Below are 23,928 nucleotides of genomic sequence, written 5' to 3'. Positions count from 1 at the left end.
CAGAACAGACCTTCTCCCTTGGTATGCCGGTCACACGAACTCATTCAACCATTATTCACCTGTCCATCAAAATCAGCCTGTAGGATTGGTAAAGAAGAGTAGGCAGCTGATATACAAATGGTGTCACCAGGTCCTGCAGAGCCACTGCACACGGAAATGCATCTTGATGTCAAAGTACTCTCTGCTGAGATGCTGGAGTTGAGGCTTAAGGACCTAGCAGGGCTCTGCCTCACAAAGAAGCAAAGGGCACACTGAGGCAAGAGAAAAATGTCGAGCATGTGAGGGAGACAGGAGCTGTAATGCCAACAAGTCTGTTTGCCAAACTAAGGAGTTTGGATTTCATTATAAAGACTGGGGAAGCACTGGGGAATTCTGAGAAGACAACTGACATATTTCTTCTTCACGGGTGGGCTGAGGGAAGCCAGGACTGAATGTAGACACACTAGTTAGGAAGCTACTGCTGGAACCTCGGAGTGAAATGAGAGACTAAAAAACACTGACAAGCAGAGTACTCGAGGAAAGGAAGGATTTGAGAACTCGTCTCTACATAAAAACTATACACTCACATTGGACAGGTGAAGGTGGAAAGCCAAAGTCCAGCTTCCTCCTGGTTTAGGGAATTATTTGGGTAAGGGTCCTACAGGGCATGTTACGGGATACGGTGGAAGCATACTGATTTTTTTTTTTTTTTGAGGGAGGCTGGGAAAGACGAGTTTAATCTTAAACGTCACATCTGAGACCCACGGGGAATTGGGACCAAGAGATGCATGAGTCAGTTGGCTCAGTAGACTACCTTTCAGTGTCAAGACATTTACAAGACTATTCCAGAAGCACAGGAGCCTCATCTGGAAAGAACAACTATACCGATTTGGTAAAATGACATTTTGCATGTTAAAAAAAACACTGAAAATACAGGAATCAAGAGTTAATAAAAAAAAAAAAAACACCAACAACAGCATTATGCTACTGGCTACCAAACTGACACTCCGGAACAATTTATCTCTAATTTCTTACTAGAGTGAGGTAAACGCAGGGTTCGACGGGGGTTCTCTCTCACACTTAAAAATGAGCGGAATACCTGGTATTTAGATCTAGGAATTCCTTTTCGTGGGGCTGAGGAGCAAGAATTTAGAAACACGCCCTCCAGTGGTAGTGGAATGAGGGGTCTCTAGCACCCCCGTTACCACCAAACAAAGCCCTGTGAAGAAATGCAATTTACGAGGATCAAAATGCCACAGCGCTCCTGCCGCTTAACCAAAAGAACCAAACGAATCCTCCAGGGGCCCGGACCCGCCCTTACCTGTCACGCTGACCAGAGGATAATTTCACTTTCGACTCAACAAAATAAGCCCTCAGATCTGACAGCTTGCAGTCCGTCCCACTCGGCGACAAAACAGCAGCAGCCGAAGCGCGCAGTCTAATCAGATCCTCCCGAGCCGACTGGGCTGGGCTGCGACCACGTGGGTGACGGCGGCCAGCGACAGCGAGCGGCGCAGGGCGGAGAAGGGGGCGTGTCCGGTGGGGGCAGTGGGCGTGGTCTGCTGGCCCGGGCTCCCTCCTCTCCCGTTTTGCCTTCGCCCTTCGAGCCGCCACGTAACGCCACGTCCCCGCGCATGCGCAGGGCGTCTGGCGGCGGTGGCTGTTTCCGGGCTCCGGGGGCCGGAGCGGCTGCTTAGGAGGAGGTGGCGGTGGCGGAGGCCGGGGCGTTCGGAGCGCCGGCTCGGGGGGCTAGGCCCTTCGGGGGCGGAGGCGGCCGTGTTTTCTTTGGCTGAGGGGCTGGGGACGCCGGCGGCCGAGCGACGAGATGAATTTCCTCCGCGGGGTGATGGGGGGCCAGAGTGCCGGACCCCAGCACACAGAAGCCGAGACGGTGAGCGCAGCGCCCAGAGCCGGGCTGGGACCGGGCTGGGTCCGGGCTGGGCGAGAACGGGGTGTCCACGCCGCTCTTTTCGCCTTCCTTCCCCTGCTCGGAAGCGCGAGCTTCCCACGCGGCGGGCCGCCCGGGCCGCAGTGACAGGAGGGCTTCGGGGACCCGGTTCGCCGACGGACCGCGGCCCCTCCCTCTTTCCCTTTAACCTGTCGGCCGGCCTCGGTGCCGGCTGCTGCCGGGCTCTGGAGGGCTGGAAGGAGCTTAGATCCCAGCTGTTGGCCGAGGGCGTGTGGCTAAGAATAAAACGATATTCTTGGGGGCACAAAGCCACCTGCTCCCGCCCCAGCGGCTGTACGGACAGACGTTTGCTTAGGGTTGGTGGTTCAGACTCCACTTTTGAGGTTCACCCAAATGTGTCATGTGGCAATACTTGTCTTGCACGCTGTAGTGATCTGCGCTCTAACCACTCTAGGGACTTTACTGCTCTCCTGGTGACACAATTTGTAATTTTTTTTAATTACTAAGACACGGAAAGCCAGTGTTTGGTTTTATGTTTGGATACACTTACTGTAAAGTTTGCATAGTCCATTGGGGATTACTGTGAATGGCATTAAAAAAGAAAGAAAGAAACTGACATAAGTTTAAATGACCGCGTGTGACATTTTAAAGATCAGCTTTGGGTAGCTGTGATACCTTTGTTTGGGGATCCGGAAGGATCATAAAGTACCCTGGAAGATAGGATACGGTCTTTACTAATGAAGAGAGAATTGAAGTAACTTGACCAGAGTCTTAGAGCTACAGTTCTCCTACGGTGAAAAGTAAGCCTTCTGTTAAGCCTAGACTTTGTTGCTGATCCCTGTGTTTCAGTTCTTAACTGGCGATTTTGGAAATTTATATGATGTTAACCCCACGAGTTCTGTTAGTACTTCTTGGGGGAGATGGAGGAACTCTGAGGATTGAATCCGGGGCCTTACCACGTACAAGGCTAGCTTTCTGCCACCGAGCTGAAAGCCGGCAGGGCTCTTTGCTGCATTTGAAAGTCAGATCTCCTCTTTCTTTTTCTGTCCGCCCCAATATTTGGTTTCCCTTGTCCCTTCCTACATGGCAACAAGACCATTGTTACTAGAAAACCAGGGACTCCTTAAGATTACCATAGTCACAGCCCATCTCTTTAGCCTTTCTATATTTTGTCCAGTATCTGTGTGTCTCAGATCCACAAATTAAGAGCTTGCTTTGAAGTTAGACCCTGATTTGAATCCAGGCTTCCACCATTGATTGAGTTGGACAGATGAGGGAAGGCTGACACTTTCTGAGTAAAATGGAGAAGTGCTGGCTCCTGGGGATATAAGAGTCTTGAATGAGAACAAAAGTGCGGCCCATAGGAGATGCTCAGGGAAGGGCAGGTTAGAGTGGGAATTCCCTTTGGCCTTGTCAGGGCGACTCTTGGGAAAGGTGATTGAGAGTAGAGGAACGTAAAGCTGGAAGGCTCCTGCTGGATCATATAGGTCAAGCTTCCTTATTTGACAGTCACCCTGTAGAGCTGGGACTGGAACCCTTCTGTGCAGTGCGCAGGTGATCATTTCAGAATGATGCCCCAGTGTCACCATGAGGACATGTGAGCTGGAGAGAAAGCGATGAGCCTTGTTAACTGCTCTACTCCTTGTGCACGCAAACTGGAAAAAGTGTTTGCTTTCTAAGAAGAGTGAGTGTACTGAGTTACAGTGTGCTCAAAACTGGCTCTGATTCTATAAGGAAGTACAGCAAGGACCCATGGGTGACTAGTTCAGGATTTATAGAGCATCAGAGGAGTGCACGGTGTAGTATTAGATGCTTTCATTGGAGATATTTGATTTGCCCTAGATGTTTGACTTGAAAAGGCTTTGAACTGCTTAACTTGTGTATCTTCATGTACGTTACGTGGATTCTCCCATCTCTGTGAAATGGAGTTGTATCTTCTTCAGAATGGTTCTCCATCTTTCTTTTTCATAGCTTTTCCCAGTGGAAAGCCTCTTTTATCTGAATTCTACTTTTTTTGTTCTTCAGATCTGTCATTAATTTTTTTCTCTAGTGTGCACCCCTAACTTCTTTGTCCAAGAAACTGCAAATAATGTCTTTCATAACAGAACAACCATTGCTCTATAACTTGGCGAACAGGTCTTGTTCTTCTCACCATTGCTATGCGCCCCAGCCCTCCGTCTGTCTTCCTTTTACGCATATTATTGTCCTTTGCAGTGTCTTTTTTTGTTCAAGGGTCAGGTGTATTTCAGCTTTTTCCCCTAGTAATATAAGCATCATAAAATTTTTTCCAGACTTCACTGAGCTAAATCCCCAATTCCCCTCCATAAACATTACTAATTAATTACTTAGAGTACTATTTCAAATAAACAACAGACATTATAGTCAGCAACTTTCAAATGTTAGGTTTAAAGAAATAAATGACATTTTATTATTTTAGAGACCCCAGTTGTTGAACTGAAATCTTTTGTATCAGACCTTTTACTTAGAGAGTTTTCTAATATACTGCTTGCTTTAGCTGTTTTCCTGCCTATACTTTTTTCTTCCTTTTTTGTGGGGTGTAAGGGAATAGGGGCTGGAGTGGTTTGGGTGGTAGAAATTAAGCCCATACTGAGTGTCTTCTAAATGTGGAAGCGCTGTATTGCCGGATGTGCCGTGCCATGCCGTGCCTAGCCTCAGCTGAGAGTGACTTTGGACTTGTTCTTCAGAACCAGTCAAGTAGTGAAGATCTGTGTTTGTATCACAGGATCATCAGCAAGTTTGTGGAATAGGGGATATTTTTAGTCTCTAATTTTACACTCTGTATTTTAGAGTCTACTACCTTTTAATATGCCCCCCTGATCCTGCAAGGTAGAGAAAGTCACTATGTCTGATGACTGTAACCTCTTGCTCACACGTTCTTAGTTTTACGTCTCCTGTCAACTGGTACTCATTTTAAAAGATGGTTTCTTTAAAATTCCATAAGAGATGTGAGTATATTTGATGATAAATCATTGGAATGCTTTCTGTTTTCAAGTTAGATCCTGAGCCATGAAAGTGGCTGACAGCTGAAAGCTAAGAATTACTGCTCTGCTGCAGGCGTCTCTTTGGGGGTTGATGATGAACTGACTCAAAGCAGAAAGACTAGCAAGCTAGATGCAAGTATACGTTCTTTTAATTCTTAAGTGACGAATGTAATCGTAAATTCACAGTTTTGGATTGGCCAGTAGCTCAGCAGATAAGTCACTTGCCATGCAAGCCTGGCAGCCTTCAGTCTCCAGAAACCACAGAAAGGTGGGAAAAGAGAACCTGCTTGACAGAGTTGTCCTCTGTCCTCTCTGCAAGCACACCGTGTTGTGATCACACCCACGCGTCTCTCTTTCTCTGTCTGTCTGTCTCTCTCTCTCTCTCTCTCTCTCTCTCTCTCACACACACACACACACACACATACACAATAAAGAAAAAGGTTTTAGTTTTCAGTTTTGGTTTGATGAGTGTGTGATTAGGCACATCATAGTGTTAGTGTAAGTGTATGCCCTGAAACTCCTCTTGGAGTTGCTACTCCATACTCTACGCTAGTAACTAGGTCGGTGTCTTAATTGGAATGTTTTCTCGCTTGGCTTGACTTGCAATAACAATGTCAGAGACGAGAGAGTGATTTGCCTCTGATGACTTTTATGTCCAGGAAAAGTGTCTTTTTGACTTGTTTGTATTAAATGTATTAAATTCAAAACTTCCCATTTTGAAGTTTAATTACATAAATTGTTTAGGCTCCTTTAAAAAAAGGAATCACTTAAAATTTACGTGCCCTAACATTACCAAGATGTGTTCCAGAGAATGTTATTTACAGCCTTTGTGATATCCTAGAAAACAGAGTTTGTTACCAAAGTGTGTTGTCTGATGGTCACAAATGAAACAGGAAAAGCCTCTTATATGGAGCTATAAAGGGTGCTGTTTTCATAGTTTTCTGTCTAGACCCTGTGTGTGCACACATACCTGATTGTGGCTTCAGTAAACTTCGTGTATCTACTAGTATTCTGGGAAATGTACAAAGGGAAAATTGTCCTAGCAGGTATATACTGGGACCTAAGTATATAATATGCTTATCTAGTTCCTGTTTTTCAAGAGTCTTCCATGATCTGCAGCTCTGTACCTAAAAGACTAAGTCTTGAAGCCGTATGATTTGGGGAGTAATTACACTCATCCTGAACTGGGTTATCTCCTAGGGGAGAACACACCAGTTCATTTTTAGAGGCTTGTGTTTGTTTGCTTGTTTTTGAGACGGAGTCTCGTTTTGTAACCTAAGCTGGCCTTGAACTTAGAATTCTAGTGCTTCAGCTCAAATGCTGGGATTGTAAACTGCCATGCCCGGCCTGGAAATTCTCTATACAGAAAATTTTGTTTGTTTTTTCGAGACAGGGTTTCTCTTTAGCTTTGGAGCCTGTCCTGAAACGTGTTCTTTGTAGACCAGACTGGCTTCAAACTCACAGAGATCTGCCTGCTTCTGCCTTCCAAGTGCTGGGATTAAAGGCGTGCGCCACCACCGCCCAGCTATACAAAAATGTTATGCTGACTCTTTATTTAGCTGTTCCGAATATCATAGGGAAGTTACGCTTTTTTCTTTTTTATATCAAAGAAGTACTGTAAACATTCCTTGTATAAAGTGTTAATCAACTTTAATTTGAAAACTTATATGTGTGGGTGTTTTGCCTATAAGCGTGTGTGTGCCTAGTGCCCATGGAGGCCAGAGAAGTATTGGATCCCCTGGAGCTGGAGTTTCAGACAGTTATGAACTTCCATGTTGGTGCTGGGACTCTCTTAACCACTGAGCAATCTCTCTAGCTCCTGTACTGTTAGATTTTTAAGATGCTGGTATTTAAGACAGGCTATTGGGTAAACAAATTTCATGATAGTCTTGTTAAAAGGTTTTCCTTTTAGGAATAGTTCACTTGTGGGGAAAGCAAGGACAGTACGTAAAGCAGTGTTGTGTCTTGGCAGATTCCAGTGTGATTGTGATAGAAATGGACTGTGTTGTAGTTGAGGTCATCAGAAGAGAAAACTGACCTTTTTCATTTGTCTCATCTTCAAAGTTACAGAGCTGCATTGGAAACAAATCCCTGCTCTTGCTTGTAGTCGATTAACCGTAACATTTTTATACTATTACTACGTTATTAACAAGTTAACTGTGGGTTCACATGAATTATTTTAGTCCTACCAAGAAGAGTCTTCCTTGGGAGTTCTTTTTTAGGAAGGTACAACTCTGTTTCAAACTCTCAGAAAGCATTAAAGTAAGTTGTTACTAGGTGTTAAACAAGTCCTTGTTAAGTTAGTGAACATAGAGGGTTTTTTTAAAAAGATATTTTTAAATATTTATTTTGTTTTTATATGTATGACGATGTTTTGCCAAGATATATGGTTATGCATTGCCTGTGTGCCTGATGCCCAAGAAGACCAAAAGAGGGTGACAGATCCCCTGAAACTGGAATTAGAGATGGCTGTGAATCACCATGTGGGTGCTGGGACCTCTCTGCAAGAGCAGCAAGTGCTCTAAATTTAAACTGAGCTATTTCTCAGTCTGTGATGTCACTGTCTTGCAAATTTAAGTTAACCTTCATCCTACTTTTATGTGACCCTGTACCCCTCTTTGCCTTTTGACAACTTTTCGTTTTCTGTTTCGTTTTTTTTTTTTTTTTAATTATGGGGGGCATGCGTGCCATGGCACAGGTATGGAGAGAAGCTTTTGACGGTTTGTGAGGCGAGCTCCCTCCTCACTGAGCCTTCTTTCCAGGCCAGCCTTTCATTTTCATGTCCTCCTTTTTTCTTTCCTACTCACAGCTATCCCCATTGCTTTTTTTTCGCGGGGGGGGGGGTGTTAGTCTCCTTTGTGCATTAATAAATGACATTACCAGCCCCCCCACACACACATTTTTAGTTTTAACAAGCAGGTCATTCAGTTACAGTTCTGAGTATATCTCAGTTGCCTGTTAGTGGGTTATTTCATGTTACTTGCTGAATGGAATTGTGAGTCTCAAGTGGCAATTATTAACAAAAAGGTATTCTAATAATCACCCATGCTAATTTCATGATTCAAGTGCTTTATTGATGAGACTTTTATTTTGGATGTGGATTCAGTCTGTAGCCCGTCTGGTCTCTACTCAGTCCTCCTGCTGCAGTGTTCTGAGTAGCTGGAATCACAGATGTGTGCCACCACACCTTGGCTGTGTGTGTGCATATACAAATAATACCAATGACCATTAATTGTTTGACTATCTCCTGCATTTATAGTAAGCTCTCTTTCCAGAGATAAACCTATTACTAATTAAGCATAAATCTTTTCATCTGGGTTAGATTTTACTCAAATTGTTTTTCTCTTTAAAACTTTTGGGGGGCTAGAGAGATGGCTCAGCAGTTAACAGCATTGGCTGCTCTTCCAGAGGAGCAGGGTTCAATTCCTGGCACCCACATGGCAGTTCACAACTGTCTGTATCTCCAGTTCCAGGGAATCTGACACCCTCACACAGACTTACAGCAGGTAAAACACCAGTGCACATAGAATAAAAACAAATCCTTGTTTTGTTTTGTTTTGTTTTTTTCGAGACAGGGTTTCTCTGTGGCTTTGGTTCCTGTCCTGGAACTAGCTCTTGTCCTTGTATAGCATTTTGTTGTTTCGTATGAGAGCCACAAACCTTCACTGCAGGTGAAAGCACCAGTGAGGCTGGCAAGGCAGAGGAGAGCCCAGAGCCCAGAGGTGAAGCCCTGGCAACCTCTCCAGGCTAAATGATGGTACTGGCACTCAGCAGTAGCTAGAAATGCCATGGATGTAGGCCAGGGAGCCAGTTTTAGGTGGTCTGCAGACTTTGCTTTCCTCTTGCCCTATGTTCTGTGTTTGCTAGCTGCTGGGCCCATGCCTTTGTCTCTAAGAGGTGGATGTGGAATAGTGCCAATCTTAATTGGGACTTTATGAAGATTAAGTAAGTTTAAAAGTAGGAAGCGTTTTAGGATCCATCTAGCATGCGGTAAATGCTGCAGTGACCATGTGTCTTAGTTTCTATTGCAGTGAAGAAACACCATGACCAAAGCAAGCTGGGGAGGAAAGGGTTTATTTATTTGGCTTGCACAGGTGCATCTAGTCACTAAAAGAAGTCAGGGCATGAACTGGAGGCAGGAGCTGATGCAGAGGCCATAAAGGAGTGCTGCCTCCTGATTTATCCCCATTGTTCAGCCTGCTTTCTTATAGAGCCAGGACCACCAGGGATGGCACCACCACAATGGGCTGGGCCTTCCCTCATCAATCACTAATAAAGAAAATGCCCTATGGGCTTGCCTACAGTGGGATCTTATGGAGGCATTTTCTTAATTAAGGTTCCCTTTGTCTCGGATGACTTTAGTTTGTTTAGTTGGCATAAAACTACCCAGCTCACCATATTTTACCAATACAGGTTAGCATTTATACATCTCTGAAGTCAGGATATAGCCTACAGTTGTGGTTAGTATTGTTATCCTGATAATATACATAATAATAGTGGGTCTCCACATGGTGGAAGGAGGGGGCTGAGCCTTGTTCTCTGACAGACATACTTGCACATGCAGTAACGATAAATAAAGTGTGGAGCTAGAGAGATAACTCAGTGCCTCCAAGTCCTTGCTTCTCCTACAGTGGACCTGGGATCCCTTCCCAGCACCCACATGGCAGCTCACAACTGTCTATAACTCCTGTTCCAGGGGGTCTAACACTCTCACACAGACATACATGCAGGCAAAACACCAATGTACAAAAAAATACAAATAAATTATTTTTACAAAATTAAAGGAAGAAAGAATTATTTATGGGTATTTAACTGTCATTTTTCAGTACAAGACATCCGCTATTAAAATTCCAGACGAGTACTATTTCTCTCTTTTGAAGTACTTAGTGTTTGAGGACCACTCATGGTTGAACTGTAGTAGGTGCAGACTCCATCACGGCACTCTGTGGTAGCACACCGGTAGCATAGCACTTAGGAGTTCAAGGCTAGCCTGAGCTAAATGAGAACCTGTAGGGACTCTACAGCCACCACGGCTGATGCTGGAGGAGAAACAGCTTCAGGAACCACAGGAGGACGTGTTCACAATTCTAGCATTCAGTGTTTGCCGTTTGTCTCTACTTGAGACTCGAGCAGCTAACATTTGAACACTTAACCTTTGCAATTCTTCCTTCACTGTTGGAGATCTTATCACCTGCTGCTCAAATTCAGGGTGACTGACTTCATCCTCCCAGAAGGAAGTGTCTTGCTGCCTCTCTTTTGACAGCTACAACCAAATGAAAGAAAACACATTACTCATACTCAGATCCTATAAAAATTTGACCATTTCTGTTCAAACACAGGTCTACATATTTTATTTTTGTAGCATTAAATATGCTTTTTCTATTCCGAACTTGTGACTCGAAGACTCCGAGTGTTTTTCACTGCTGTGTAATTGTGCTCAGCTGCTCATCTTCACTGATGGCATCTGTGCATGGCGTCCACACAGAGCACTTTGACTCCCTCGAAATATGGTATCCAGCGTGATCGCATTCTGCCCAACAAATTATAACTTCAAGGTCATGTTCGTAAATGAAGCTTTGTGTCCTTCATTCCTCTTTCCACTTGTCTCAGCCTGGAATTTGAACTTGATAGTAATAAAGAAACCTCATCAGTTCAATTTATTTATTTATTTATTTATTTATTTTTGGATTTTCGAGACAGGATTTCTCTGTAGCTTTTGGTTCCTGTCCTGGAACTAGCTTTTGTAGACCAGGCTGGCCTCGAACTCACAGAGATCCGCCTGCCTCCCGAGTGCTGGGATTAAAGGCGTGTGCACCACCGCCCAGCTTCATCAGTTCAAATTAGCATAGTACTGGAGGTGATGGCTAGACCCTTCAGGGCTCTGAGGGGCAAAGTTCCCTGCTGCCAACTAGCTTGTACTTTTACTAGACAAAGGAAACTTCTTTCTCCTTTCAGCCTGTCTCTCTACTAGCCTTGCTCACAGCAGCTAAACCACTGCTGTCAAATACTTCATTCTACGGGTAACACAAACCCAAGCTCTGGGACAGCGTAAGCTCAGCATGTGGACTCAATCCTTAGTGCAAGTGCACACATACATGATCCTGATATAAATATTCTGTTTTGGGGGGCAAACCATCATTTTCACTGAGTAGATTGATAATAATAATAAATATCCAATATCTATTATTACATATTTAAAAAAGCAAATCTCAGAGTAATTGTTTCACTTTTGAAAAGCTATCCCTTTGTATATACATATTTATTGGGGAGAAGAAAAGGAGAAAAGATATTATTCCTGGAAATGGGAAATTACATAAGACATCAATTGTAGACTATACATTGATTTTAATTAGTACAAGATTTATTTTGTTTCACTAGTTAACGAGAAAAAAATATGAAGAAATCTCTATTAAACCCTCCTTTTACTCTGCATATCTAACACTGATGGCTGGCTTTATATCCTTTGCTTAACTGTCCCTCTTGGGTCACTTATGTTTTAGCAAGCCACCATGGACATAGAATTAGTGTGCATTCTTAAGTACTCCTCTGAAGAAAAACCCAAGGTCAGCTTCCTGTGAGCCACTGTCATATTTTTGTCACACCAATCAATGCAAAACCTTATTTTAGCCAGGTGTAGTGACATCTCTAATCCCAGGACTCAGAGGCAGAGGCAGGTGATCTCTGTGAGTTCAAGACCGGTCAGGGCCACAGAGTAAGATCTTGATTAAAAGAAAAATTGAAACAAAAATCTCTCAAACCAAAAATAGCCCCATTGTGTTTGTGTTTATTTTCCTTAAAGATGCTTCATTTAAAACATGTCTTTAACTCAAGGCCAGCAGCACCTCACGCCTAATGGAACCTAATTTTTCTTAAGGACACCTCTAACCTTCCTGTGCCTAGGAAAAGCCCTCAAGACAGCACCCAGGAGGCATCTGTTACAGAGAAACCACCAATAGCAAATACAAACACTACAACTGTAATACTACACAGAGTGTAGGAAGAATTTTATTTACACTGAAAAGGTCCTACTTGGCCTCAGCTGGATGTGGAGTCTGTTTTCACTGCTCTGCACTGTCCTCAGACGAGCACTGCAGTCATTGATTTGTGGCTGCAAATATGTTTTAGTGAGTGTGCAGATGAGGGAACTGATAAGGATGCAATGTGTCCTAAGTAGAGTTCTGAGTCCACTTCATTACCTATGAAGTAGAAGTAATTAAACAAGATGCATTCTTGAGATTACTTAGTTTTGTTGGTCGATGGTGGTACTCACTTTTAATCCTGGCACTTGGGAGGCAGAGGCAGGTGGATCTTTGTGAGTTCTAGACCAGCATGGTCTACAAAGTGAGTTCTAGAACAACCAGGACTTACACAGAGAAACCCTGTTTCAGAAAACAAAAACACAATGAAAAAAGATCACTTAGTATTTAAAATTTGAAGACATAAAAAATACTCTATTTCAACATAAGGAATAATAGCATATTTAGTATTTGAAGGTTATTTGACTTTATTATATGTGAAATAATTTTAAACTAGCTTTGAAAACTTAAAAAATTTCATATGAAAGTCTATATTTCTATCTTTTCTTGAAGAACACTAGCTTGGGCTGGAGAGATGGCTCAGAGGTTAAGAGCATTGCCTGCTCTTCCAAAGGACCTGAGTTCAATTCCCAGCAACCACATGGTGGCTCGCAACCATCTGTAATGGGGTCTGGTGCCCTCTTCTGGCCTGCGGTCATACACACAGACAGAATATTGTATACATAATAAATAAATAAATAAATATTTAAAAAGAAGAAGAACACTAGCTTGAAGGTAGTTAACATTCTATTTTATGCAATGTAAAAAACAGTTTTTTAATTTGTGTTTTATTTAGCTGTGTGTGTGCATGTTTGAATGCATGTGCCATGATGTGCATGTGAAAATCAGGGACAACTTGTGGGGTTAATTCTCAGACCAGCAAGCTTATCAACAAACACTTTCACCTGATCAAGTATCTCACTGGCCCAGGAACAAAACGTCTGAAACTTCCATTATGAATTGAACTTTGCAAAGGTTGTCTGCTCTGCTTTCTGTAGAAGCTTTGTCGTTCTATAATGATACTTTTTTTTTTCAGGATTTGGGGTTTTGGATGGGATATTTGTCATTTTGAATATCTAATTTTTCAGTACAATTTTAAAAATACATGTTTGTGAGTAGGCAGGATGGTTCTGTTGGTAAAGACGCCACCAAACTTAAAGACCTAAGTTCAATTCCTCAGACCCACAGGGTGGAAGAAGAGAGTGGTTTTCCACAGATCATGTCCTCTAACTTTGACACAAACACACATGCATGCATACATACACATGTGTACATACAAAATGAGTTTTGTCTTACATACATACTTTTGCTTCTGTGGTTTCATTTACCACTACTTCTATGGCTTATTTTTATTGTATGATGCTCTTTTTTATGTCAGTACAGTTGATTCTTTTGAATAGCTATAACTGGGTTCACCAAATAATATACTGCAATGTATTTGACTTTTCCTCACTTAGTAGACAGCTGTTTAATGTTTTACCATTGTATCTAGTGCTCTGATGTTTATTTTTAAGCTCGGTTTGAATTTTAATTTGACCCCTCTCGGTGGCAGTCATCCTGATAAGCACTTTACAGAGCTCTAGTCCCACCGATGACTTCTCTTCATTCCTCAGCTGCCTTGACTTCCTTATGTGCCTTCTCACTTGCCCCTCCCACTTTTCAGGTCTCTTGTGTTGGGGGGGGGGAGACGACCGCTGTAATTTGATAATAATACCTAAATAAATAGACTTGGGAAAGATCACTTCCTCAGTGTCCCATTTGCTGATTTTCTCCAGAATTAACTGGTATAATTTTGGGAGTACGAAACTTGATTTCCTTTTTTTCTTGTAATGCTGTTTTATTTTTTATTGATAGATTCAAAAGCTCTGTGACCGAGTAGCTTCATCTACTTTACTGGATGACCGAAGGAATGCTGTGCGTGCTCTTAAATCCTTATCTAAGGTTTGTAACACTAAATTATTTCCTCCCCCACCCCACCTGTGTATGAGTGTTTTGTCTGCAGGTGTGTATGCAGCACTTGCATGTGTAGTGCTCACAGAGGCCAGAAGAGGGTGGAGGAGTTACAGAAAGTTGTGAGCTGCTGTGTGGGTGCTGGGACCAACCCAGATACTCTGGAAGAGTACCCAGTGCCCTGAACGACTGAGCCATCTCTACAGCCCCAAATTACTATTGGCTTTTTTTCAGTTGTGCATTGGTAATAATTAGTAATAACACTTTCCTGTTTTCTGTGTAGAAATACCGCTTGGAAGTGGGAATCCAAGCTATGGAACATCTTATCCATGTGTTACAAACGGATCGGTAAGTTTTGGTATTGATTTTTTCTTCTAATTTTTTTTTTTTTTACTTTTAATTTGTTCTGTAGTTAACCATCATTATTCCAGAAGATAGTAACATTAAAACTACTACACTTTTTACTCTTGGTTCTCATTTCAGTAAACATTTATCGGATACTAGGGACAAGCCACTGTGCTAAGCATTAGTTGACACATAAAAGTAGGATAGAATAACCAGATGTAGTAGTGCACACATGTAATCAAATCACTTAAGAAGTGCAGTAAGGAGGGTTAGGATTTAAGGTCATCGTTAGCTTTCTAGCAAGTTCTAGGCTAGTCGAGGCTACATGTGATCCCGTCTTGGAAAAAAAAAGGTGGGGAGTGGGTAATGTTGTAACTTAATGGCTTTAAGATTTTGATTTGTATTGGGTGAATGAATATACTGATACTCATTTTTAGAAATATATGCTACAGTATGTAAGTTAAATAGACTTTTTCCTTTTAGGACAGTAAATGCACAAGAGTGGTTATAAATCTAGCATGTCTTTAGAGAGTGATAACAGCCTCTTTGTTTTTAGGACATTTTGTCTGTATTTCCTGTTTTAATTGCTTGTGCATAGATGGTTTTTATATCTTGCCTCTGACAAAATGTCTGTAGAGCTTTAGTTCCTTGTCACACATTTCTACTCCACTGAGATCCCACATAGGACCTCAAATTCAGAATCAGGACTGGGGAGACAAGTGTTTGCTGTACACGTTCCCAACACCCAGATAAAAGCTGACATGGCGCTTTGCTGCAGGGAGGAGACAGGTCCTCAGGGCGTCAGGGCCACAGTTCTTGCCTGGTCCTCCTACTCCTGCCTATCTACCCACTTCAGCTATGTTTTCTTTTGAATTTATCCCAGTCAAAAGTGCCCTTTCATTATGTTAAAAACCAGAAGCTCCCTGCTGAAATTCATACCTGTAAGCCAAAGAAAGACAGCATGTTTTCAACCCTCAATGTGTCTGTCCCTTAAATCATTTTCCTGGCTTTTTGCTGTGTTACAGAATATGAAAAAGTTCTTTAAAATTTATTGTTTCAGAGTTTCTGGGTGGGGATTGAGGGGTGACTTAGCTAAGTAGACTGAAGGCCTCTTTAGCTGTAGTAGAAATATCAGCAGAGACTGCAGTCAGCTTGATGTGCTGGAGGGTCAGTCACATGGCTGCTGCTCAGAGGCCTCAGCACTCCTCCATGTTGCTTTCTTTAGCCTGCTTGAGGGCACTCTGATAGAAGACAGTTCTGGAATGTCTCTGGAGCCTGAGGTCCAAGGGAGCAAGGAGACAGCCAGTACACTCCTGCTACTTACTCTCAGGTCACACATACTTAGTCATCAGAAATGAGTACCCATGTAAGGGGTGACTTATTAAGGCTCTGACTTCTGAGAGCTGCATCAGAGAGCTGTAGACATCATCTAAAACTACTACCACCTTTAAACTGTATTTTTTGCCTCTGATCTCTTTGTAACCTATGTTTTTATCGTGTTTTACCAATTCAATGTAGTGTGAAATCCAAAATCAAATTTATTTATTTTTATTTATTGGTGTGTGTGTGTTGTTTTTGTTTTTTAAGGCAGACTTTCCCTGTAAAGCCCTGACTGTTCTAGAGGTTGCTCTGTAGACCAGGCTGGCCTTGAACTCAGAGATCTGCCTATCTTTGCCTCACTACCCGGCTATTTTATATTTTCCAAATACAAATCTTAGACCTTTTTAGGAAATTCTATTTCAAATACTTTATTTATTCTTATCATTGGAATTACTTAAATGATCCGCTCTAGGATCCACTTGTCTCTATTCCAACACTGGGGTCACGGGCGCATACAACCATGGAGCTGTTGTATGTGGGTGCTGGGGATTCAGATTCAAGTCTTGATGTTCACATAGGAGATGGCCTTTACCCGCCGAGCCATCTCCCCAGCACAGGTTTCTTGAGGATTAAAGTCAGAGCCTACACATGCTGCACAGATGTCCTACCACTGAGTTGAAGACCCAGTCCTGAGTTGTGAGCTTTTAGGGGCAGCCCCGGTCATGTTAAAGAAAGTCTTCGGGATTCTCATTTGTCTCTTATAAGGTGTGTTTCAAAATTTCTCAGAAACAGAGTCGTGAATAATTTGTGTAAAATCCTTTTTCCTTCAGTATTCCCATCTCTGATAACCTGTGCTGTCATCCTCGTTCTCACTGTCCTTCCTCATGTGCGACCTTTGGGACATTCTTTCTCTGGATGCTGTTAACAATCTTCCATAAGAGGGAAAATCTGACAGATTTTGAAATTTGTCAGCAAGTATAAAATCTTGTGTTTCTTGATTATATAAATTTGCATATTTACTGCAAGGATTTTTTTGAGGAGACAAAGTATAGAGAAGTTAGACTACAGCCGGGCGATGGTGGCGCACGCCTTTAATCCCAGCACTCGGGAGGCAGAGGCTGGTGGATCTCTGTGAGTTCAAGGCCAGCCTGGTCTACAAGAGCTAGTTCCAGGACAGGAACCAAAAAGCTACGGAGAAACCCTGTCTCGAAAAAATCCAAAAAAAAAAAAGAGAGAGAGAGAGAGAGAGAGAAGTTAGACTACAGATAACACTATTTTACATATATACAAATGACATGGACATAAAATTAACTGGCTCTCTGCTCACTAGTTTTAAAGCTTGGTTTACTTTATAGATATATGATATTTTAATAAACACATGCACTTCTGATCCTAACTCCAGTGTATTTGCCATTTCCAACATGGCAAATGTCAAACGTAGAAGTCTTTGCTGGGGGCGGGGATGCAGTGGAATGCAGACCGTCAAACAGTCAACTTCATACACTGCTCCTTCAGATGAGTCTTAAAAAAGAAGTTGTATACAGATAAGTGGGGATAAAAGCCTAGTTCATCTCTTCCACGGTAGTAAGTTAGTCCTTCCTTTCTGTTGGAGCAGGTGGCTCAAGTCTAAAACTTTTTATTTTCTCATAATCACTTAGTCCAATGTTTGTCTTTGAATGCATTTAAGCTAGATGGCTCAATTGTTTCATCAAATTATAAATAAGAATTTCTGTATCTTCTAAAAAAATAAACACATGCACACATACACATAAATAAACACTCATGGTTTGCTAAATGGAATTATCCTATCTAGTTTTTTGAAAGTCTTTTTTAAGGATATGGGTGTTTGCCTGTTTGTATCTCTGTGCCTGGTGCCCATGAAGGTCAGAAGAGGGCATTAGATCCCCTGGGACTGGAATTATGGACAGTTGAGTGCTGGGAATTGAACTAGAGTCTTCTAGAAGAACAACCAATGATCTTAACTTGTGAACTATCTCTCTAGCCCTTTGTCTGTCCATTTTTAAACTTAGGATTTTTTTCCTACTTGACACCGTGTTGTTTAATAATCAATCATTCTATCACATATTCTTTTCGGGGTGGGGGGAGAGATGTTTGTCTGTCTGTTTGTTTGTTTGTTTTTAAAGGCAGGATTTCTCTGTGTAACAGCCCTGGCTACCCTGGAACTCATTCTGTAGATCAGGCTGGCCTCAAACTCACCTGCCTCTGCCTCCCAAGTGCTGGGACTAGAGGCGTGCACCACAACCACCCAGCACATATTCTTTTAAGATACTTTTTAATTGCTGTCTTATGTGTGTTATTTTCTAACTAGACAAGTTGATTTCTCAGTTTTTACAGTTCTGTTCTTTTTGTTGTTTGTTGGTTTTCTTTTGGTTGTTTTGGTTTTCAAGACAGGGTTTTTCTGTATAACCTGGCTGTCCTGGAACTCAGTCTGTAGAACAGGCTGGCTCTCTGCTTCCCAAGTGCTGGGATTTAAGGTATGTGCTACCACTGCTCAGCAATTTTTACAATTTTTAAAATTGTTTACACCAGGCGGTGGTGGCACATGCCTTTAATTCCAGCACTTGGGAGGCATAGACAGGCGGATCTCTGTGAGTTCGAGGCCAGCCTGGTCTACAAGAGCTAGTTCCAGGACAGGCTCTAAAACTACAGCGAAACCCTGTCACGAAAAAAAAAGGGGGGGGGGGTTGGAGAGATGGCTCAGAGGTTAAGAGCATTGCCTGCTCTTCCAAAGGTCCTGAGTTCAATTCCCAGTAACCACATGGTGGCTCACAGCCATCTGTAATGGGGTCTGGTGCCCTCTTCTGGCCTACAGGCATACACACAGACAGAATATTGCATACATAATAAATAAATAAATATTTAAAAAACAAAAAACAAAAAACAAAAAAAAAGATTTATTATGTATACAGTGTTCTACCTGCATGTGTCCTTTCAGGCCAGAAGATGGCACCAGATCTCATTACAGGTGGTTTTGAGCCACCATGTGGTTGCTAGGAATTGAATTCAGAATATTTGGAAGAGCAGTCATTGCTCTTAGCCGCTGAGCCATCTCTCCAGCGCCTAATTTTTATAATTCTCAATCAATCTGTGTGTAGTCTCTTATTTTATTGTCTGATGAAGATGATGATGATGTAGAAAGATCTCACTATGTAACCCAGCCTGGTCTGTAACTTGCAGCCATCCTCCTCCTCCCTCTGCCTCCTAAGTACTGAGATTACAGGCAGGAGTCACCACACCCAGCTGTACACATTCCTACTACTTTCTTAGATTAGATTTTGTAGATAAGAAATGAATATTTTGTTGATCTTCTGGAGGAACTACCTAGAATTGAACACAACAGTTTAAATCCAACCAGCAGTCTGTAAGTATAATAATTTCTCTTTTTCAGTTCTGATTCTGAAATAATAGCTTATGCTTTGGACACACTCTATAATATAATATCTAATGATGAAGAGGAAGAAGTAGGTAAGTTTCCAGTTATTTTACTGTGCTTCTATGTATAAACTAGGTTATGCCAATTTTGCTTTAAAGTTGAGTTTATTATTTTATAAACTTGTTCGCTATTCATAAGTGTTTTCTTTTTAAGTTACTCTTAATCAGTACAGTAAAGATCTACCCTCAGTCCCGAGTAGTGTCTAGGATGAAGCTCAGTGTGTGATCTGAGCCGTATGACAAGGTGGAGTGAGGTTTCTGTCCTGAAATCAGGGACTGTGCGGCCTGGGCTAAGCCAAGTTCAGTCTCCTTCCTGAGCTTCCAGAACATTAGGATTATAGGCTCCACCACTTCTCGCCTACATCCTTCCTTCTTTTAAATGCTATTCTTCAGATACTGTGACATTTCAAATAAAAAGTGTTTTAGTAGATTCTCTTTCACCTCACTCACCTCCTCCAGATCCTGTTCTCTTTCTTTTGTTGTTTGTTTTTTTGTTTGTGTGTTTGGTTTTTTTGTTGTTGTTGTTGTTGTTGTTCTAGACGGGGTCTCGCTGTGTAGCTCTGGTTGTCCTAGAATTCACTGTATAGATCAGGCTGACCCCAAGATGCTCTTGCCTCTACTTTGTGAGTGCTGGTGTTACAGGCGTGGTGAGCACCACACTGCCGGTCCTTCTTACCTAAGCGTTTTCTCTTTGGGTTGTAATTAAGCACTATTCTTATTAGCCTCACAGAGTTCAATAATCTCTTTGACTGTTGGCTGATCCCTGTTAAGGGTTAGAAGCCAAGTTAGGGAATGTCTCTCCTAATACTTAAACCGTTATTTTCCTGAGACTTTGTTAATTTATAAAGAGCAACAATTTATTAAATTTAGGAAGGTTTTTTAAAATTATTTTTTCTTTGTTACTTCATGAGAGGCTTGGTTGGATGTCTGTACCTTTGTTGTGTAAATAGTGAAAATTTCCTCAGTGAGTAACATTTCCTAGTGCTACTGAGAACATTCCACACAGCCAGTGTTGGTTACAGTAAGACATTAGTGGGGTTTCCATTATTTTAGAGGAAAAAGCAGACATATTCATGTGTTTTATAATTCTAATTTATGCTGATATATAACAAAACAAAATTGTAAATAAATATTGACCTTGCCCATATTTTGTTAACAGTTGACCAGAAAAGCATGTGCTTGTTAACCCACAGAGTACTGGTAGTGTGAGTGTTTGGAGTGATGTGTTGGGTGGTTATGGTCATGGTCCCATAGAATGAAGTACACTTTTTTTACAATTTTATTTCTCTGTGGTATACCTTGCTTAGAATTTTATTAATTTCTAAAGGGCAAAAATATTTAGTAAACATAATTTATTTTCTGTAGAAAAAGAAATTGAACACATAGCCACTTAAACATATACACAAAAATATTTCTTGAAGAAAAGGTACTTGCTTCTTCTAGTGTTTATCAGATGAGAAAATTAAATGCATCATACCTTTTGTTGTTTACAGCAAGGGTCTGTGTAGTTCTGGCTGTCCTGGAACTCACTTTGTAAACCAAGTTGACTCCAAACTCATAGATCTTCCTGCCTCTGCCTCTCACATGCTGGGATTAAAGGCATGCCAAACCATGCCCAGCCACTCAGCACACTTGTTAAAAAATGGCTTAAAACCCCTCCATTTCTTAGATATTCGGTATGGGAGGTGGTTTTTTCTTGTGTGTATTTAGGATTACTATGTTTTACTTACTTGCATTTTTTGAGACATTCTCACTGTTTTATTGAGGCATGAACTCAACGCATAGCTCAAGCTGGCCCTGCATACCTAATCTTTGTGTACCAGCTTCCTGGATGCTAGGATTTTAGGCAGGTGCCACAGTGCCTGCTTCTGTGCTATTTATTTTTAATTCATCATTCAAAAGTCTTTGATAAAATAGGAAAACAACTTTGGATAAAAGGTAGCAGTAATTTTTTTAGGGACTTTTTCTTAGTTAAGTGAGTAAATTTAAAAAATTTTTAAAACTAGATATTAAGAAATGTGTTCTTGAGTTGTATTCTCAGTGCCTTCTCTTTAATGCTTTACTGCAAGGTAACTCTCCAATGACCTAAAAACTATTTAGAGTGCTTTATTTTGGGAATATTTTATAACCCGTTAGTGATAAATCTGTCTCATAGCCCTAAAAATATAGTATATTCCATGTGTCTTGGATGCTCCTCAGCTGTTTGCCTTAAATGATGGAATCTCGTTTTCCAAGAACTACACTGCTTCCTTGATCTGCTCCTGTGTTTATACAGATAGATGTGAATAGCTTTCCTTGTCACCTGCTTCTTATTTATTTATTTATTTTCATCTACCTTTTCAGATGATGTTGAAGGTAAAGGTTTGCATTTTCATATGCATGATGCTTTAGACTTAAGACCTGGTAATATAAAAGGACACTGTCAAATGCTGTTTCTTCTGGCTTCTAAAAACTCTGACATTGGTTTGAGTGTGTCAGATCTGTTATTAAACAGGAATATTTAATAATCTTCTGTCCATACCATGAAACAATTCTAGTGTTTCTTTTAATAAAATCAAAAATTTCCCCCAGATTCATTTTATTTAAATTTGTTTTGTATACGCTTTCTGGAAAGCAAATTATTTATAAGCACTATTTGAATATATATACACATAGATGCATACATATCTACTTAACTGAGTGAGCTGGAAAGCACTCAGTGCAGAGAACACACGTGTATTGATGTTGTCCCTTTAAAGTGCCAGTGCACAGCTGTGCTCCGGGTACTGACCTTCTACATCGGTTTCTAGAGTTCACTGATACTTACCCTCTTGTGATCTGTTTGACTTCCAGTAACTTTTAACCATAGGTTTTTTTCTTTGTAATTAAAATAATTTTCTTATTTTGTTTAACTAATATTCCTAAATATTTTAGAATGAATGAAATATTATCTAAACTAGATTTAAAATAACAGTTACCGGGGGCTGGAGAGATGGCTCAGCGGTTAAGAACACTGACTGTTCTTCCAGAGGTCCTGAGTTCAATTCCCAGCAACCACATGGTGGCTCACAACCATCTGTAATGAGATCTGGTGCCTTCTTCTGGCACCACACAGGCAGAACATTGTATACATAATAAATAAATAAACCAAAAAAAGTGTAAAGCCATTCTTTAAAAAAAAAAAAAAAGATAAAATAACAGTTACCAATACCTAACAGAAAACTAACATACTAAAATGCTATTTCTACTTTTTATGACATTTAAGTCTGTTGCTTGAAATCAGAGAATCCCGGAACACTGCTGTGACTCTTGTCTGTTTCTTCAGGAGTTGTTGTTTCTGTCGTTTTCTCATATTTGTGTAGAGCACAGAGTCCTTTCATGTCAGTGTCTTACTTAAGCCTCATAGCAGCCTCAAGGTAGGTGTTGTTTCTCTTTCCTCAGATTAACCAAACCAAAGACTGGCCATTGTCCTCATACACTATGACGTGGCTAACAGACAGTGTCTTCTCTCTCACTGTCCTTTCTTGTTTTTAAATACTCCATGGATTTTTCAGTTGAATAAAGTGTGGCCAATTTTACATTCTAACTAGAACTTAGAATTGTGTAATTTACATAATTGGTTGATAGAAAATTCAGATAAGCATTTAAAAATAGGCATACCTGCTTAACTGTCGGGCCACATTTGTAAAAGATTACCTGATGTTCTAGCTTTGTTACTTAGGTCTACTTTAGTTAGAATATCTCTTTTTCTTCTCTTTTTCAGGGGACTGGAGGCGGGGGTCTTGGATTTTTGAGATAGGGTCTTGTAATGTGGTCCTTGCTGTCCTGGAACTCATTTTGTATGTCAGCCTGACTTAGAACTTGCAGTGATCCTCCTGTCTCTGTTTCTGAGTGCTGAAATTACAGGCATATGCCACTGTGCTCTACTTTAGATCACCTCCTTCTACACAGCAGTTTTTCTCTCTAGAGTATAGATTGTGAACTCGGAATGGAGATCCATTAAAAGGTCCCACAGTGCTTTTCAAACAGTTTACACTTCTGGAAAACATACCCCTATAAATACATTTTAAGGACCAGCATATCTGTGTGTTTAGTTAAAAGCTAATTGCATAAATAGATCTGGAAAGTGGTAGGATATATGGGGTATATATATATATATATACACACATATGGACTTAAGATCTAGTCTTTGACTTTACTCTTCTGTTTTAGGTTTATCTTTGCTTTAACAATAGATCACATTTTTCCCACTTACATTAATGGATCACCTATTTTTACAGGTTAGAGAAAGTGTTGCACATAGTATATAAACTAAGATTAGAGAGATAAAATCATCTGTGATATAAGTATGCCAGTGTGACAAGATGATTTGTCTCATGCTTTTGTCTGTATGTATAATAGATATAATTTTGTTTTGTCTTATTGAGACAAGGTCTTTTTCTACATAGCACTGGCTAACCTGGAACTTACTATGTAGACCAGGCTGGCCTTCAACTCACAGAGATCCACCTGCCTCTGCCTCTCAGATTGCCAGGATTAAGTGTGTACCACCATGCCAAGCTAGATAAAATTTCTTATGGCTGTAGTTTTAATTTACAACTTTTAGACATGATTAACTTAATAGTTTTAACAATTTTACTTTACCACTAAAAGCTTTGTGTACTATTGCTTAGCTAGTTTGAGGCATCCATTAAAGTTTGGAAGTGCTTCCCCAGCCTGGTCTACAAGAGCTAGTGCCAGGACAGGCTCCAAAGCCACAGAGAAACCCTGTCTCGAAAAACCAAAAAAAAAAAAAAAAAAAAAAAAGTTTGGAAGTGCTGAGGTCAAAGAGATGGGTCAGTGGTTAAAAACCCTGGCTGCTCTTCCACAGGGCCCTAGGCTCCTTTTTCCCAGCACTCAGATGGTGGCTCCCGAC

The 23,928-nt window shown here is 41.1% G+C and overlaps 2 protein-coding genes across 5 annotated transcripts in view; one reads left to right on the top strand and one right to left on the bottom strand.

Moving 5' to 3' along the window:
• The window catches only part of G3bp2 (G3BP stress granule assembly factor 2), a 77,891-nt gene extending 76,442 nt beyond the window's left edge, over window positions 1-1,449 (bottom strand). The window contains exon 1 of the mRNA XM_041671318.1: window positions 1,301-1,449. The gene's annotated coding sequence lies outside the window, so the exon portion shown is untranslated. The remainder of the gene's footprint in view (window positions 1-1,300) is intronic.
• A 177-nt stretch (window positions 1,450-1,626) lies between these two features.
• The window catches only part of Uso1 (USO1 vesicle transport factor), a 66,206-nt gene continuing 43,904 nt past the window's right edge, over window positions 1,627-23,928 (top strand). For 2 of the 4 annotated variants that reach the window (XM_041671315.1, XM_041671312.1), the window contains exons 1-4: window positions 1,628-1,870; window positions 13,821-13,907; window positions 14,200-14,264; window positions 18,991-19,067. In XM_041671315.1, coding sequence (XP_041527249.1) covers window positions 1,805-1,870; window positions 13,821-13,907; window positions 14,200-14,264; window positions 18,991-19,067 — 295 coding nt within the window. In that variant the 5' untranslated portion in view covers window positions 1,628-1,804. Of the gene's footprint in view, window positions 1,871-13,820; window positions 13,908-14,199; window positions 14,265-18,990; window positions 19,068-21,377; window positions 21,390-23,928 lie in introns of all 4 variants that reach the window. The other 2 variants (XM_041671311.1, XM_041671313.1) reach the window with 2 other exon arrangements.

Source organism: Microtus oregoni, unplaced genomic scaffold (genome assembly GCF_018167655.1).
Source record: "Microtus oregoni isolate MIOR12 unplaced genomic scaffold, Mior012 000021F_ref0000039, whole genome shotgun sequence".
NCBI lineage: Eukaryota > Metazoa > Chordata > Mammalia > Rodentia > Cricetidae > Microtus > Microtus oregoni.
Note: the sequence above shows the minus strand (reverse complement) of the source record. Positions and strands in the feature narration are given on the sequence as shown.